General features: G+C 33.3%; 1 protein-coding gene across 1 annotated transcript in view; it reads left to right on the forward strand.

The window, feature by feature from the left end:
* ASPH (aspartate beta-hydroxylase) overlaps positions 1-15,661 on the forward strand; it is a gene marked incomplete at both ends in the record, with an annotated part of 107,232 nt that overhangs the window by 23,345 nt on the left and 68,226 nt on the right. The window contains one exon of the mRNA XM_080364128.1: positions 9,035-9,079. Coding sequence (XP_080220254.1) covers positions 9,035-9,079 — 45 coding nt within the window. The remainder of the gene's footprint in view (positions 1-9,034; positions 9,080-15,661) is intronic.

Below are 15,661 nucleotides of genomic sequence, written 5' to 3' on the forward strand. Positions count from 1 at the left end.
TGCTTGGTCATTCTGTTGTACTTTTCCCAGGATGGAAAAGTTGAAATGTTATTTAGTAATAACTGTAAACCTGTGAATTTTAATAGACACCAAAAAAACACATTAGTCATGGCTGATTTGTATTTTACAAACAACAGTTAGATAATTAGGTCTTGTAACCCAAGATCGCAACTGATATAAAAGAGTTTAGAAATGATGAGCTCTTTCTTGACTGCTCTGGCATTTCTACTTTAGCTGTCTTTAGCCTGCTTTAGGTTTTCTGTGTAATGATATGTACACCCTTTGTATTGGCTATCTATTCATTTTTACATTGTGTTCCATGTATCCTCAGGTTTGGAATTAATTCCTGATGATCAAGTATATCATGTAGAATATATAGCATACAAAAAAAATATTGAGAAGCATGTTAAAAAAAACCAACAACAACAAACCCACAAACAAAACAAAACAAAAAACAACAAGCAAACAAACCACAAAGCAACCCCCTCAGCAATTAGAGTCCTCACTTCTAAGCAAAATCAAAATTCTGCATGGTAGAATAGATGTTATCCTTAACAGTACATGAGAAGTTTGTTTAAGTAGTGGTTGCTTTTAAGTGTTATTCTCAGCTATTAATCACAAACTCAAATTTGAACATGTTTTTTTTTTAAAAAAAAAAAAAAGGCGATTCACATTATTTTAAGTAGTGGAAGATTGTTGTTAAAAAACTGTCTAAAGGTAAATGATGCAGCAAGAAAACTGTAGCACTAGGAAGAAGAGAAAGCAAAGATGCCGCCTTTTTTAAGATATTGACATAATATTGTGCATGTTTATCATCCAAATTGCAGTCTATACTTTGAAAGATTCATCTTTCTTAACATCTTTCTATTTCCTAATTAGCATTCCTGTAAAGACTGCTGTCTGTGACATGAGATGTCTTTCACAGATCCTCCTCTTACAGTTTCCTCTTTCCACCTAACTGCTGTCTCTGTTTTTTCTCTTCCCTCTCTCTCTCTTTCCTCTATTCTTGTATAGGCTTGACCAAAGATGGCAGTAATGAAAATATTGATTCCCTTGAGGAAGTCCTTAATATTTTAGCAGAGGAAAGCTCTGATTGGTTTTATGGCTTTCTCTCATTTCTCTATGATGTATTGACTCCTTTTGAAATACTAGAAGAAGAAGAGAGCGAAGCTGCAGATGATGTTGATGGTACGTCACAGAATGAAGGGGTTCAGGGAAAAAAGACCTGTGTTATTTTGGATTTACAGAACCAGTGACTGAGAGACTAATTTGATTTGCTCTCGAAAATATCCATGAAATCATCAGTCTTAATATAACAGGAATTTATGGCATTGAAGTGAAACTCCCAAATGGACACTATAAAGATTGAGCTAAAGTCAGCCATGCAATTTAGTTTTGTTAGTTCAAAACCTTTCAATGTCCATTTTTGTGAGAGGACAAAAATACTACACAGTTGTGTAAATATGTAGAATAAAGTGTGTATCTGCGGTTCTGTAGTTGGTTTCTGTCCGTGCTTCAATTTGTGCATTTTGTGCACAAAGCTTACAAAGCTGAGTGTAATAACCTCTACTGTTAACACTGTAACATTTGTCTTTCTAGCAAACATTAACTAAGGCATTTTGTAACAGCTTTGACTGTAAAGTATTCTGGCATGACTGCATTATGTAAATACATATTTATATGTTAATCCTTAATATAGACATGACAATGATAATTCTTTCGTGAAATATAATTTTAATAAATAGTTTTTGTGATTCACTGATTTCTCAGATTATTTTTACCTATTAAAATACAAGCACTTTATTTAAAAATGCTTGAAAATTTTACAGAAACATTTATTTATAAGTTAGCTAACATCTGTTTTATTCAGAAGATACAATGTCACTGTGTAGTTTATTCTCAGTGATTTGTTTGTTTTCAAACTAAGTTTCCAGTCATTTTTATTTAATATAACAACCACACCACAAGGGCTGTTCTAAATTTGTTTGGGTATTTTTAAGGTGGACCTTTTACGGAAGTGGGAAGCTGTGATTATGTATTTCTAATGTAATACTGAATATATTAAAGACTAATTGGAAATTAGAATTTAATGTCTCTTCTTCCTTGATAAAATCAAGAACTGAATACAGTTTTGCAAATTTTAATCCTTTTGCTGTAAAACTGTTTTATGACAGTTGGTAAAAATATGTTTCATATACATGCATTCTGTCTGCTATCATAAAGCTTTTGGTATGGAAAGGGGAGTTTATAATTGTATTCTACAGTTTGTATCAGGTACTAAAAGCTGAAACTGAGTACACTGAAACTGAGTCTATGAGTACACTATCCATGTATTAAAAAAGTTTATTATCGAAATTATATCTACTTGTTTATTGTGATGCCTGCTTAAGTTTGTATCTGTTTCCCTTATAAAGTTTATACTCACGCTTTAGCACTAGTGGCTGCAGGCTGTGCAATTTCAACTTGTTTTTAAATTAAATGAATTTTCACTTGCTTTGGCATGGCCATTTTAAAGCAATTCAACATGCCTGTTTCAGAAAAACTTTAAGTCATCGAGCTCAGGGTTCTACTCAATCTTTGAGAACTGATGAAAAAGTGTTAGTGTTAAGCAAGTAGAGTGTTTAAAAAAAAAATGTTGTGAAGTGCTCATACTGCTGCTTAAGGTTTACAAAATAAATAGATCTACATAAATACTAGTTACATTTTTCTTCCGAATATATGAGGATTGTGATATAAGTTAATAACTTGTAAATTTGATGTTTTTCAGTTTGAGATACCTGAAGTATAAGGCAAAGAAAATAAAACCCCCCATGTATAATGAAAATAAATGCTGGTAGATCTGTGGGATATTACTGAGAACTTTCTCAGCAAGCAGAAAAAGTTTGCAAAGTACTTGGGAGACAGGAAATAAGCAAGCATGGTTTTATTTTGTTTCCTTTTTTTTTTCCATATTTTAATTTTAGAAGCAGCTTTGAATTAGAAAGAAGAGTTCCATCACTATTGTGGGATAATATCTCCCAGTATAAGTTAGAAGAATTGTCATGGAACATTGAAGTCTGTTGTAGATGCTTTAGTAATGGAACTAGGTAGGCAAAAAGAGGAGGAAAACATCTACTATGAGAATCCTCTGTTGTGAAATCTATACCACATAGTTAAAATACACACTGTTAACCTGATGAAGTGTCAAGTGAAATAGAGATAGATTGCTTCAACCATGAGAAATCTGCAGGAATCGAGACAGGTGATGATGACGTCAGTGAACAGTAAATTAGTCTAACTTGGTATGAGGAGAGGAAATGCAGGCCAAGAAAGGTCTGATTTGACATAATGGAATTTCCTCATTGATTTTTATGAAGTGTGTGTAAATCTGCTTAAAAACAATTATAGTGGGAAGAAAGAATTGTAAGAGGAGAAAAAGGGGCGGCTGGGGAGGAAGACTTAGGGGAAATATTAGCAGTAAATAACTTTCTAGAGTGTTTAGTTTCTAGAATGTAGCTTTTTTTCAGAAGTGTTCACTCTCACCTGGTGTTATGCATGTTAACAATTAAACCCTCACCAGTGGTGAGCAGAGCTGTCAAAGCTCTCCTAAAGTTTGAAATAGAAGTGTTTGGTTTTAATGAATTACATCAGTTGTTGTGATTGCAAGCAGGACTTGGCTAATAAGTGATGTAATAGGAGTTAGAAGAGTCTTGAGTTATACAGTATGGCAGCTTTCAAAAAGAAACAAAATCTGCAAATAAGCAAAGGAAGTTGAACTGTCTCAACTCCTGCTTCTGATTCCACACAAAGCATTTGAAATTAGGTGAGGAAATTGAAACTTAAATTTTTAGTCTTTGTGGCGATTATCAGTTGTATAAAATACAGTCAGCATATTGATGTTCTAAAAGAAGACCAGAAAACTTTCAAAGTGGTTTTAAACTGTAGGTGTAAAGCTGTAGCAGCTTTGCCTTTTGATAATATTTTAGAATAATTATTTTAGAAGGCAAAGCTGCTGCTTTCTAGCTACAGTTTTTGGTTTGAGAATTTTAAATAACACATTAGTAGCAAACAATGTTTTTAATGAGGAAAATATATTGTTTAAGTGATAGGACCATGCTAGCTTTTGTAGTTAGTAAAGAATGAAAACTTAGTGATTTTTATGTTAAATTGGACACAGAGCTCTCATTAGCTACCTTCGTATTCCTTACAAGTCATTTATATTAGACTTTACAGAGTTCTAGAACTAAATGTCTAAAGTTGTAATCTTACAGTTTGCCAGCATTTTGAGAAATGTGTGGGATGTTTTGCCTTGCTGTTTTCTCATGTTGGTAAATGTTTGATATTTTCGCTATCAGTCTTCAGCAGAAGTTTACAACCGCATTAACCTTTGTAGCATAACCTCTTGCTTGCTTTGTTGTCATACTAATTTAAAGAAATTATGGCAGATGGGGAATCTTAGTACTGATATGTCTGAAATGGCTGAGAACTTGTGGAAGGTTTGAACCCCAGATTTCTGTGACCACCTTCAACTTCAACAATATTTATTTTGAAACCAAAACTGTTTGGGGGGGGCGGGAATCACAATGCTCATAGTCTATATTATAAATAAAATTGAATAGAATAAACAGAAAATTGTTTACTTATCTATTGAAATTCTTATTGTAATAACATTTTGCCAGTACTTTTTTCTTTTTTTTCTCAAAAATGAGCTTTTTTTTTTTTTTGGAGAATGTTCAATCTTTCACTTTTGAAATTTATTTCAAGGTCAGTGAATAAGACTTACCACCTGTAAGTTTCATTTCATAATAGTTTTGCATTATTGTTTAGTCTGCATTGACTGACCTTAGAAGAAACTGATTTTTTATGACAGTTATTCATATAGGTTACAGTTGGATGGAGGGGTGGAAGAAGAATGCATTGAAGCATTAGAAGGATTTTAATTTAATTTCATGGTCAGATGTGGGGGAAAAAAATCTGCCTATACTGTAAATATGGTTTGATTAGTCTTTGAGAGCTGGGGAAAGCTGTTGCATCCAGTCCAGTCATTTTGGACAGGTGCATCCTATTTTTCCTATGTAGTTGTCATCAGTTAAGCAACTATCATAATGACAGCATGAAATAGGTTAAATACTGTCTTTCTTGTGGTCAGTTAGGCTGAATTTCTTAAGATGAGACTAATACAGGCAAGACTTGCTTGTTGGTTTCTTATATATTCTCGGGCACGATGCAACGTACGCATCTGTGACTTTGAAAAAGAAAATGCTTTCTGCCCAGTGTCTCAGATTTGAAGTTTTCTTCTAAAATTATGCAATTAAATAAGCAAGAGATATTACAGCATCTTACTGAGAAAGTATTGAAAGCATTTTTTTAATGCTAGTTATATGAATTTAAAAAGCTCTTTTGCCTGTGGGAGGGTTACAGGCTTCGCTATGCCCAGCAATCTGCACACAGGTAATGAGTTCATTTTTAAGGTAAGTGGATACTAGCCATCCAGAAGGCCTTGTATATCCAATGTTGAGTATTGTAAGTGTAAAATAATAGTAATAATTATGTGCAGGTGCATATGCAAACAATTGTAGCTTTTTCTGACTTGCAGTTCTTGTAAGAAGGATAATAAAAGAGAGAGAAAAAAGGTTGATAACTGTTTGCTTTAAAATTTGTATTTCATTTTTTGGTTCTGCCATTTGAACATCTTTTGCCAATTTTCTGTGTGGCGAAAGAGTTTCTTGATGAGACCTTGTGAATTAAGACAAGAGTCTGAACACAAGCCCCAATGTTTAAAGCTTGACACTTTCTGTTTTGTTCTATCCAGGCTTTGCACAAATTGCAGGTGGTTTAGCAAGTTCTGTCTGTCAGCTGCTTCCTGCTAACCATGGCTGTATGCTTTTTATGGTAAATGTGAAGTAGCCTCTTCCTTTTTCACATGTCAGTGGATAAGCCACCTTAATTAGCTTACTTTTGGTATGTGATCCTGCAGGTTAAAAGAGTTTGTGCGAGTAGATGTTGTGATGAAATTGATTTAAAGGAATATTTTCATGTGGCAAAGACTTTTGTATAGCGAGGATGTTGAAGTTTTCAGTATTATTAAATAAATAATAAAAAAATTGCATATACAAGAATAAGCATCAGGTTTCTCAATATATTGTTAAATATGAGTATGTTATCTATCAAGATCTATGGAACTGCTCAAAAAGAATGAGTTCTTAGTGTTATCTATTATTACTGTTTTGCAATGCTTATCTTTCTGAATAAAAATAGTATTAGTATATTTTGATGCTGAAATTCTAAAGCTGTGCTGTCATTTGGGTGTTCCTTTTGTGGAGGTTGTTCTTGAAGATGTTTATGAGGAAAAATAGAGGAATCAACTGGATTTTGTTGCAGAATTGGTATACTGTGTAACATTCTAAGTTTCAAAGAATCAGTTCAGATACTAAGTTATCTACCATTAAGCATTATGTAAAAATAACCACTATGACATGAACAATTTTTAGTATGACTGTTTAAAGCAATTCTTCAGAAAATATTGGAAACCTTTCCAGCGATGTTAAGTTTTAAGTCTACTTTTTAATCCACTGACTGCAATAGTAGCCATTTCTGGCATTCCATTATAACTACACATGTGGTTATAAATTCTGTATTTCTTTTTGTATTGCCAGCACTGGACATTCATAATGTAGGACTGAGTGGAAAAAAAGGAAAAAAAGAAAAAAAAAAAAAAAGAAAATAAAAGAAAATTTAGTTCTAAAAAAGTCTGAAGATACTTGAACTGGAACTTGGAGTGAAGGTCCACGAGTTCAGTTACTTGATTTGTAAAACTCTGGACATTGGTTTCTCTGCCCCAAGGCTGTAAGACCCAAAGTCTTTGTCAATGGGTTTACTTAGATGCCAGATTTTATCACATGCCCCAGGACATTGCTGTCTTGGAAAAGCCAAGTATTTTGCACCCGTGTCTTGCTTCAGCCTGTTGGGGGTTCACAACTGAGACTTCCCTGTCCTGTAGCCATTGTAGGGACCCAGTTCCTACAGCAGCAGGATTTTTGTCTTGTGATTATGACATAATATTAAGATTTTGAAATATATTATTCTGCATAGTTTTCATTTAAACGGGTCTATTCATAATATGTTAAACTATACACAATTTATTTAATCATGTCATACAGTGATAATTTGCTGAGAATCTTAAAACTATTCATTGTATAAAAGGAAACTGAAACAAATTACTGCTTGCCTGAAAATTTTACAAGTGAAACATTAATAATCAGTGGACAGAGTACTTTGTAATCTTTCAATGTAGTGCAGGTACTTTTATTTAAAAATAATTTCGAAGATCTGTCAGATATTTTTTGTGTATACAAGTCTTTGTAAAATTTTCTGTTTTCACTGTTAAGACACGATTTTAAGAGTGTATCTTAAAATATCCAGTAAGACTTAATTTTACAATGAAAAGAGGGGAGGAGCCAGAAATTCATACATGACTTTGTGCATTTTGTTATTTTTATTTTCATTGATGCTGTAGTATAAAAAAATTGGAGTCTATTCTTCATTTTATTTTAGAAAACTGTTTGCTTGTTGTTCCACATACTGCTTAGAAGTTTTAAGATTGAATAATGACTTTAGTGAAATTAGAACTTTGGACTTCAGCAATGATGGCAATCTGTGAAGGCAAAACTTAAAAAAGCTTTCATATCTTAATTATGAGTTTGTAAGAAAATTGATCTAAAAATTGTATTTTTACCTGGCTAACCCATTTTCAAGAAATTTTGGCCATATTGTCACTACTTGATACTCTGAAAACGTCTAAGAGAGGAATCAGATACAAGTGGATTAAAATTACTTTAATGGCTACATTATTTAAATTTCTGGTGTGTTTGGTTTTGTTTTTTTTTTTTTTGGTGTAGAATATGAGAGATTTGCTTGTTTTGTTTTTTAAGAATAATTATTGAGGATTATTGACTCAAATTGAGTAGTTATTAATTGTTCTCTGGAAGCCTAAGCTTGAGGTTCAGGTGTCCAACATAGGTTCTTTGTATGTCTGAATGAAAAGTGTAATGTTGAGAAATGGGAATATCTCTTTTAGTTTAACAAGATTATGTATTGATTTAAAAGTATACTTACCATAACTTTTCTTAATTTTATATTGGTTTTGGGGTAGTAATGCATATGATTGTTGTGGTTAAGGTAGTTATGTTTATGGTATTTAGATCTTAATCCACAGCAGCATGATGGTGATAATCCAATCTCTTTTTATGGTATTAGAAAGATGAGGCTGATTACTATTGTTATTTTGGGGAAGGCTTTTGCCTTCATGCCTGTTGTGGAACTGGATATAAAGCACAATCAAGGTATTGAATGACCTCGGTTTCTTTGGCTACAATGGGGACAGAGGGCAGCACCTGACTTTGGACAGGAACGTTTCTTTTTTTAATGAAAGTCTTAACAGTCTTAAATAGTCTTAAGCAGAGCAGTAAGTGTTTAAACTGAAATGAAATGGCAGCTGCTTTTTGGAATAGGAGCAATACCTTTGCAAAAACACGTATTTTCCATTGGCTAAAGAAACAGATTGTAATTAATTGTAAAAAAAAAATTGAATTTATATAATCTACACAACATAGGTGCTTGCAGGTCTTTTGGGTTAATATGTTTATTAAATAGCTATGAAATTGTATAGAAATATACATTAGTGTATTTGAGAGAGAACTTGTACGGTATGTAGCAGAGAAAGCAGCTGGACTATTGGTCATAATTACATGGTGTCATGCTGGCAGCAGATACCTGAGCCAGCTCTAAGAGGTTCAGAAGCATCTCCAGTAGCGTGCATCTGGTAATGTGGTACTTCACTTGAGTTAATTAGTCTTCCACTTCAGTACTCATGGTGGTCTTGCTACTGAAGATGCTTTATTCTTAATGAGTTAACGTTTTATATCTCTCCATAGTGTTGCAGCATGCTATGTAAAGATAACTTTTTACATTATATGGCAGATTGGAAAATTTTATATCATATTTATTGAACATCACAGATATGTTCATAACCTATTTCCATTTTGCAACGAATCAGGTGAGGAGCCAGGAGGGGTAGCCAAGAAAAAAACTAAAGTCAAAGGTATTTTTAATGTTCTTTTTCATATGGAACTTTATGCAGATGATGATGTCTGAATTGCATGTGCATTACAAATACAGATTGCAGGTTATAATCATGTTTACTAATACTGGCTATGATGGCAAAGTGTTGTCTAATGGTGCAGCAAACAATTATTCTCCCCATTTTTCAGTAAGGTTTTCTTTTACTAGTGATTGTAATTTAATGGCGATGTGAGTGCTTTCCTAACTAGAGATTATATTTTGTTTGTGCATATTTTTTTACAACAGCTGTCTTGTTTGGATTGTAAGTAATTTATGTTAACTTCATATTTTGCATGTTTAAAATATAAGTTCTGATGTCTATGCAGACTTCATTCTGTGTGAAATCCTCCTTTAGTTATATGAATTAATTATACTATTACAATATCGTAATTGCCCTTGAGCACCTTAATTTCTGCGTAAGCCTCTACTTCAATAGTGCTGTTTCTTTCTTGTGGGACAAAAAATTTAGGTAAAGTTCAATAAGTTACCCTTTAATATTATTTTTGAGATTGATGGCAGTGCTGATGCTTATAAATTTTCCCAAAGCTTAAAGTAGCATAGCTTGCAACTGATTTATGCCATATATTTATTTATAATTACATTTCTGTATGAACAAGACATAATGGTCTAACGGTGTTTGGTACAACAGAGAGACTAAAGAAGCTGGTTAGCTTCAACAAAACACCAGACTACCAGATGTACTTCAGGTGCATAACTCTTTAGATGTGCTCAGTTATCTCCACACAGCATGGTCCTATGTAAAGAACACAGTCTCTTTGTTGCATTAAAGACACTTAGACTTTATTGTGTTTTTTCTAGCAGTATGTGAAAAGTGCACGCTGTTTGTAATAGAAAGGTGTAATCAGGATAAAAGTGCTTTTGCTGGGGGAAGCTCTCATGCTCAGATGAATGTGACTCTTCTTAGCATCTTGCATGCAAGTGGAAGTTTTTAGCGTTTGTTCCACATTGTGCTTGGTATGACTTGGTTGCAAATTGTGTGTTTTCAATAAAGTAATAAACATCATTTAACAATTCATTCCCAAGTTTTGGATTATTTTTCAATGTTTGATATGAGAATGAAGAAATGGTACGATATATTTCAAATGCTCTATACCAGAAAACAATTGGAAGGAACTGAGATGTTATTCCTTTTAGACTGAGCTGTGTGATTGGCTTGTTCACTCCACAGAAATGTTATACAGACTTAGAGAAGTATGTTACAGGAGAAATGTCACTTGCTTGCTTTTTACCTTAGGAGACTGCAGTTTCTCTTAAAAGACTGAATAAGAATAGCACTGTTGTATTTTTTTCAAGGATTCTATTATATCAGAAGAACAGTCAGATTATCTAGATATGGTTTCACAGCCAGATGTGGATTGCAATGGAGAAAATAAGCACAAGAGATACAACTCTGAAAGTAAAACAGGCAAAAGGGTATTACTAACAAAACAAAATACTATTAGTAATGCTATATGGAAACACAAAGATTTAACAATTAATTTACAATTGTTACTTTGATTTCGCCAAATATGGTCAAACCAAGTTATTTTTTTTGGAGTTCACCAGGGCCTTGCTGTTTCTTCTTAATTGTTGTATACTTACTACTTATTTTTGTTAAATCTATACTTAAAATGCATTTTTAAGGCTCGACCTAATCTGAGGTAAAAATGTCAGTAACTTGTTGTAGTATACATTAGTGTTGTTATAACACTTTCCGTGGTAGTTTTAGCAAGTTGAGAAAGTTGTAGAAAAAAACTTGATATTCTTGACATTTGTAGTTCCTACAATGGTCATTCTGTTGTCAAAGATTCAAAACTTACTGTGATTTTCATACTTACAGACAGAACTATTTTTAGCATTCTGCAGAAGTTAGCTAACAGCAAGATCATAGAGGCATGGTTTTCACTAGATTAATGCTTTATTTGGATGCAGTAGCAGTAAGCTAAGATTACTGGCAGAACTAATTTGTTTGAATGGCTTAAAGCTCAAATAGATAATCATATGAGTTTAAATTGGCATCTAACAAATATTAAGCAAGAATTTGATGAAAGCTTTTAGATAGTTGCTCTTGTCTTCTGATCTAAAAACGGTTCTCTTATTGAACATTTCCTCTTTTTTAAATGAAAAACTAAAAAGTAAAAGAAGCAATTAAAGAACCGCTGAAGAAATTAAAGGAGAAGCAGGAATCCAAGAAGGACGAAATCAAAGATGAGGAAGAAAAAAAGAAAGCCAGGAAAGGAAAAGATGCTACTGATCGAAAGGACAAGAAAGCTGTTGATACGAATAAATTAAAGAAAGATTCTGACAAGGCTAAAAGAGACAGAGGAAAGGAAAAGGAAAAAGGCCTAGACAAAAATGTGAAATCCAAGGAGGCTACAAAAAAATCAGCCAGTGAAAAGGAAGGTAATATTCAGGTAGGAAAAGACAAAGAAACAAAAAGGGTAGTTAAAAACCCATCCAAGGAAGACAAGAAAGAAAAGAAATAAACCACCTTCTGGATGTGCTAATGAGGAACAGATCTCCAGAGTGAGAAGTTCAGCATACTTATATGAATGTGATAAAGATGGCAATAAGAAGATAAAGTTTTCTGGAAATATGTGTGAACAAAGGCTATATATGATCCTTATTTGCAAACTGTTAAGTGTGTACTGGCATTGTAAACACAAAGCAAAAACGTCTGCTGTGAAACTCAAATATGTACATATGTTAATATGCCTGGCTAACAATGTGTATTGAAAACAAAAATATCAAATTAATGCCAATTACTGAAACCATACTATAAATCTTGTGGATTGGTTTTGGGGTTTGGGGTTTGTTTTTTGTTTTTGTTTTCCTTTGTTCCCTTGTGTTAAAAGGATATTTTTTGGTGTGGGGATGGAAGTTTAATATTGTATATCAAATGCAGGCTTAAAAACATTATTAAGAAGTTTGTCTGGACATATATAATGGAAACTCACAAAAAATAATTTCTGTTTCACAAAAATATCCAAGAGGAGCATTAATGGAATGTACTGTCATAGGAGCTTAGCAAATAAATGAAAGTTATTCCCTGCTAAACTTCTTTTTCAGTAGGCTGAGAAAACTATTTAATACACAAACACTCACAGCAACTTTAGTGTTGCGCTTACTTATGAGACTTAAGTGTATACTCAACCAGCGTTGCAACACTTTTTTTTATTGATCCTGTGACAAAATGTTCTCCCCTTCCTCTCTCGTTAGGTCTGAAAATTTGATTCACTGTCACCTTTCAGTTTACTGTGTCTTGATTTTTTTTTTTCTGAGTTTTCAAAGCTTTTGGTAAATTAGACTTCTGAAAATTAGGCCACCTATTTCACCATTGATGAATATTGTTGGACTCCAGTCACATTTTAAGAAGAGATACGCTACTGGGTGAACTTGATTAGAGAACAGCCTATGTATTTTTGCAGCTCTTGTTTTCTTCAAACAGCACTTTTCAAGTATATGGTACTTTGGTAAGCAAACTCCTGTGTCAGTTTGCTCTTATAGCTTCTGTATTTTTAGCACCGAGGAATGGTTTATTCAGCAGTCTTATTAGAATAAACAAAGTTACAAAACATTTCTTTGAAGATATTTCAGTATGTTGTTAAATCTATACTTGCTTTCAAGTTTATATGGGAAAGGAATATTTTCTAATTTTACTGGACAATATTTCTTAATATGTTGAAATACCAGTTGCACAATAAAATTGCGCAAGATTCAGAACGAAATTTGTAATGAAAGTTGAAGATTTATTGTTGTAATACTATCATTTTAAAGAAAAAAAGCCTAATGAGTGAAATTGCGCATGAGTATATGCATGTGGCTGGTGGTGTAAGATTGGAGTCCTGAAGGTTCTTTCTGTTTGTGGTTTTGCTTAATTTTTTTGTACAACAGTTGGCAATACAATTATCTCAGAGTTTTGATACATCACATACATGTCTCTGTAAAATGTATTGATCCTTACAGATATGAGATGTGATAATAGGGTAAGGTGTAGTCTGATTTATTTTTTTTTTTAGAGGAAAATTAAAAAAAATAGTTCAAAGGAAACCTGTAGAAAATAGCACAGTAGCTTAAGATTCTAGCTGTGATGATTAACAGAGATTATATACTGAGCTATTTTCTAAGAACTTACATGTGTGAAGAAGGAGGGAAAAGATGTGTCTTATTAACGTTACAGTGCTTAGTAAAACACTGGACAGAATTAAGATCTAATAAATGCAATTTCATAATTGACATTATCTTTTAGGATTCAGTGATGATAGATGTGTTTATTCATCTTTGCTCTGATAGGTATTAAGATACATATTTGATAGAGGGACACTCAAATTGCCTTTCTCAAGAATGGTGGCAGAGTGGTATAGGGTACATGAATTTTATTTCCTACTCTATTGTGACAGAAATTGTAACTGTCTGGGAGTGAAATCTGGAATGAGTTGCATTTCTGATTCACATGCTATTTTATCTAATACCCCAAAGCTGGTTCTAAACCCATCTGGTTCTAAAGGAGTTCTTTTATTTTCCAAATAACATTTTGTTTGAGCACACTCCCAGCTATATACAGATAGGCACACAATAAAATTAGATTTTTGCCCCAGAGGTCTGTTGTGCTGTTGTATATCTCTATGAAATATTTTTGTCATTCACCTTAACATGGCAAGTTACCACATGGGCTCAAAAAATGGACCACACAAGTAAAAACTGAGTGCAATTTATTTTGATAAGAAGATGAGAGTAAATAGTATGTCGCAAAAAGTAAATGACAACACATTACATACTCAACAGGGTTGAATATGAATCAGTGATAAACATGATAGATATTTATAAAAAGCTTGAAAGTAAAGTTGATAAATGTGCAAGCAAAATGAAGAAATACTCTTGCTAGTCCCTTCTTTCCTTTTACATGCTTGAGGTGCTTGTTGGACGCAAAATATTGAGTATCTTGTGAAATACTTCAAATCCATGTATTGGTCCTGAAGCAGAGCAAGTGGTTGCCTGGAACTGGAGACGTAGGTTATCAGAGCATATGAGGTCTTATTGAGAGAGGTGTGTATGTAAGGGCAGTGAACTGTGTTTGTGGAAGCAGTGTGGCTGTTTCGATGCTTCCAGCTTCTGAAGTGCGAGACAGTGGCAAACAGAAGTAACTGGGTTTGTCTCCATATGTAATTAAAGATGATTGTAGAAGGAAGTAACTTCTTACTCATGTTGTGATTCATATTACTGCAGCAAAAGATGAGTGTAAGTCTTAATAATAATTTTGAATATTTCAGGGTTTTTCTATGACACAGAAGAAAATTGGCAAAAAATGAAGTGTAAATGTGGCCTTTTTCTTCTAGCTTATGATTTTTGACTCCATAGTAGTAGACTCTCAGTTGTAAAACTTAAAGATATAGCCTAACTACCAATCTACGTGTAATTTAAATAATATAAAAAGGTATAAAATACGATTAATTCTGTTTTTCCTGTTCCCATTCCTGTTCCATATAGGGTAATGGAATGAGTATGTTTTTCTCATAATGCATAAAATAAAATCTGTTGTTTTGAGGCATACTAGTCCTATTTGTATTGAGATATGTTTGACTCCAGTAGAAACTTAAAATCTAATACTTAGATTGTTCCACATGAAGTTATTTTTACAGGATACAGGAGTGTTCATTCTAGTGTAGCTTCTGCTTTCCTAAGTATTATTTTTCTGTTGATTTCTGTGCATACAATTCTTGAGAAAATAGTTTGTTTTGGGCAGTGTGTGTGTTTATTAAGTTTCATCTTAATTGACCCTGGAACTCAAATATAAACCTAGGAAAAAATGACATATGATTACAGAAGAATTCTGTTTGGAAGGGACTTAGGAGATCATTATTCCAACATCCCACTCAAAACAGGGTCATCTCAGAATTGTGACCTGGTGTTGCTGCCATTGTCCAGTGTGATCTTTAAAAGTTCCATGGGTGGGAAGGCACAACCCCTCTGGGCAGCCTTTCCCACCAGTTTGACTGTCCTCATGGCTGTGGGGTGTGTGGGTGCATTGTGGGTGTGTGGAACTTTTATCCTGTAGTCTGAACCTCTCTTGTTTAAGTCTTGCTTGGATCCTTCTTGAAGTACAGTTGAGAGGAGGATTAGGCTAATCCCAATGTATTCTTTCTTAGGGACGTGGTGTATTAAGATGTGGCATATTTTTTCAAGGCTATGAATTATCTTAATCCTTTACCGTGGTGTTGATCTTTGCTGTTATTTGTTGCTTTCACTTCATTGTGTTTTGATCTAGAAGGATTCTGTGGTACAGATATATAGATTCCATCAGTCATACTTTTTTAGGAGTAAACTAGTTGTCTAAAGAAACTGAAGATTGAGACTACCTTATTTTGAATAAACTACAGTACTCTTCGTCAGATTTAACATGTGAATTTAAGATACCTCTTCTCATTATCAGCAACCTGTTATAAAGTTCAAATTAGTTCTTAATAAAACCTGTAAAACTGATAAAATGAAGCACTCTTTGCCCAAAGAGAAAATCCTGCTGCCTGTTTTCTTCTGAATACTGACTAGATATTGAGAATAGCAT

This window comes from Nesoenas mayeri (assembly GCF_963082525.1).
Source record: "Nesoenas mayeri genome assembly, chromosome: 2".
Lineage (NCBI taxonomy): Eukaryota > Metazoa > Chordata > Aves > Columbiformes > Columbidae > Nesoenas > Nesoenas mayeri.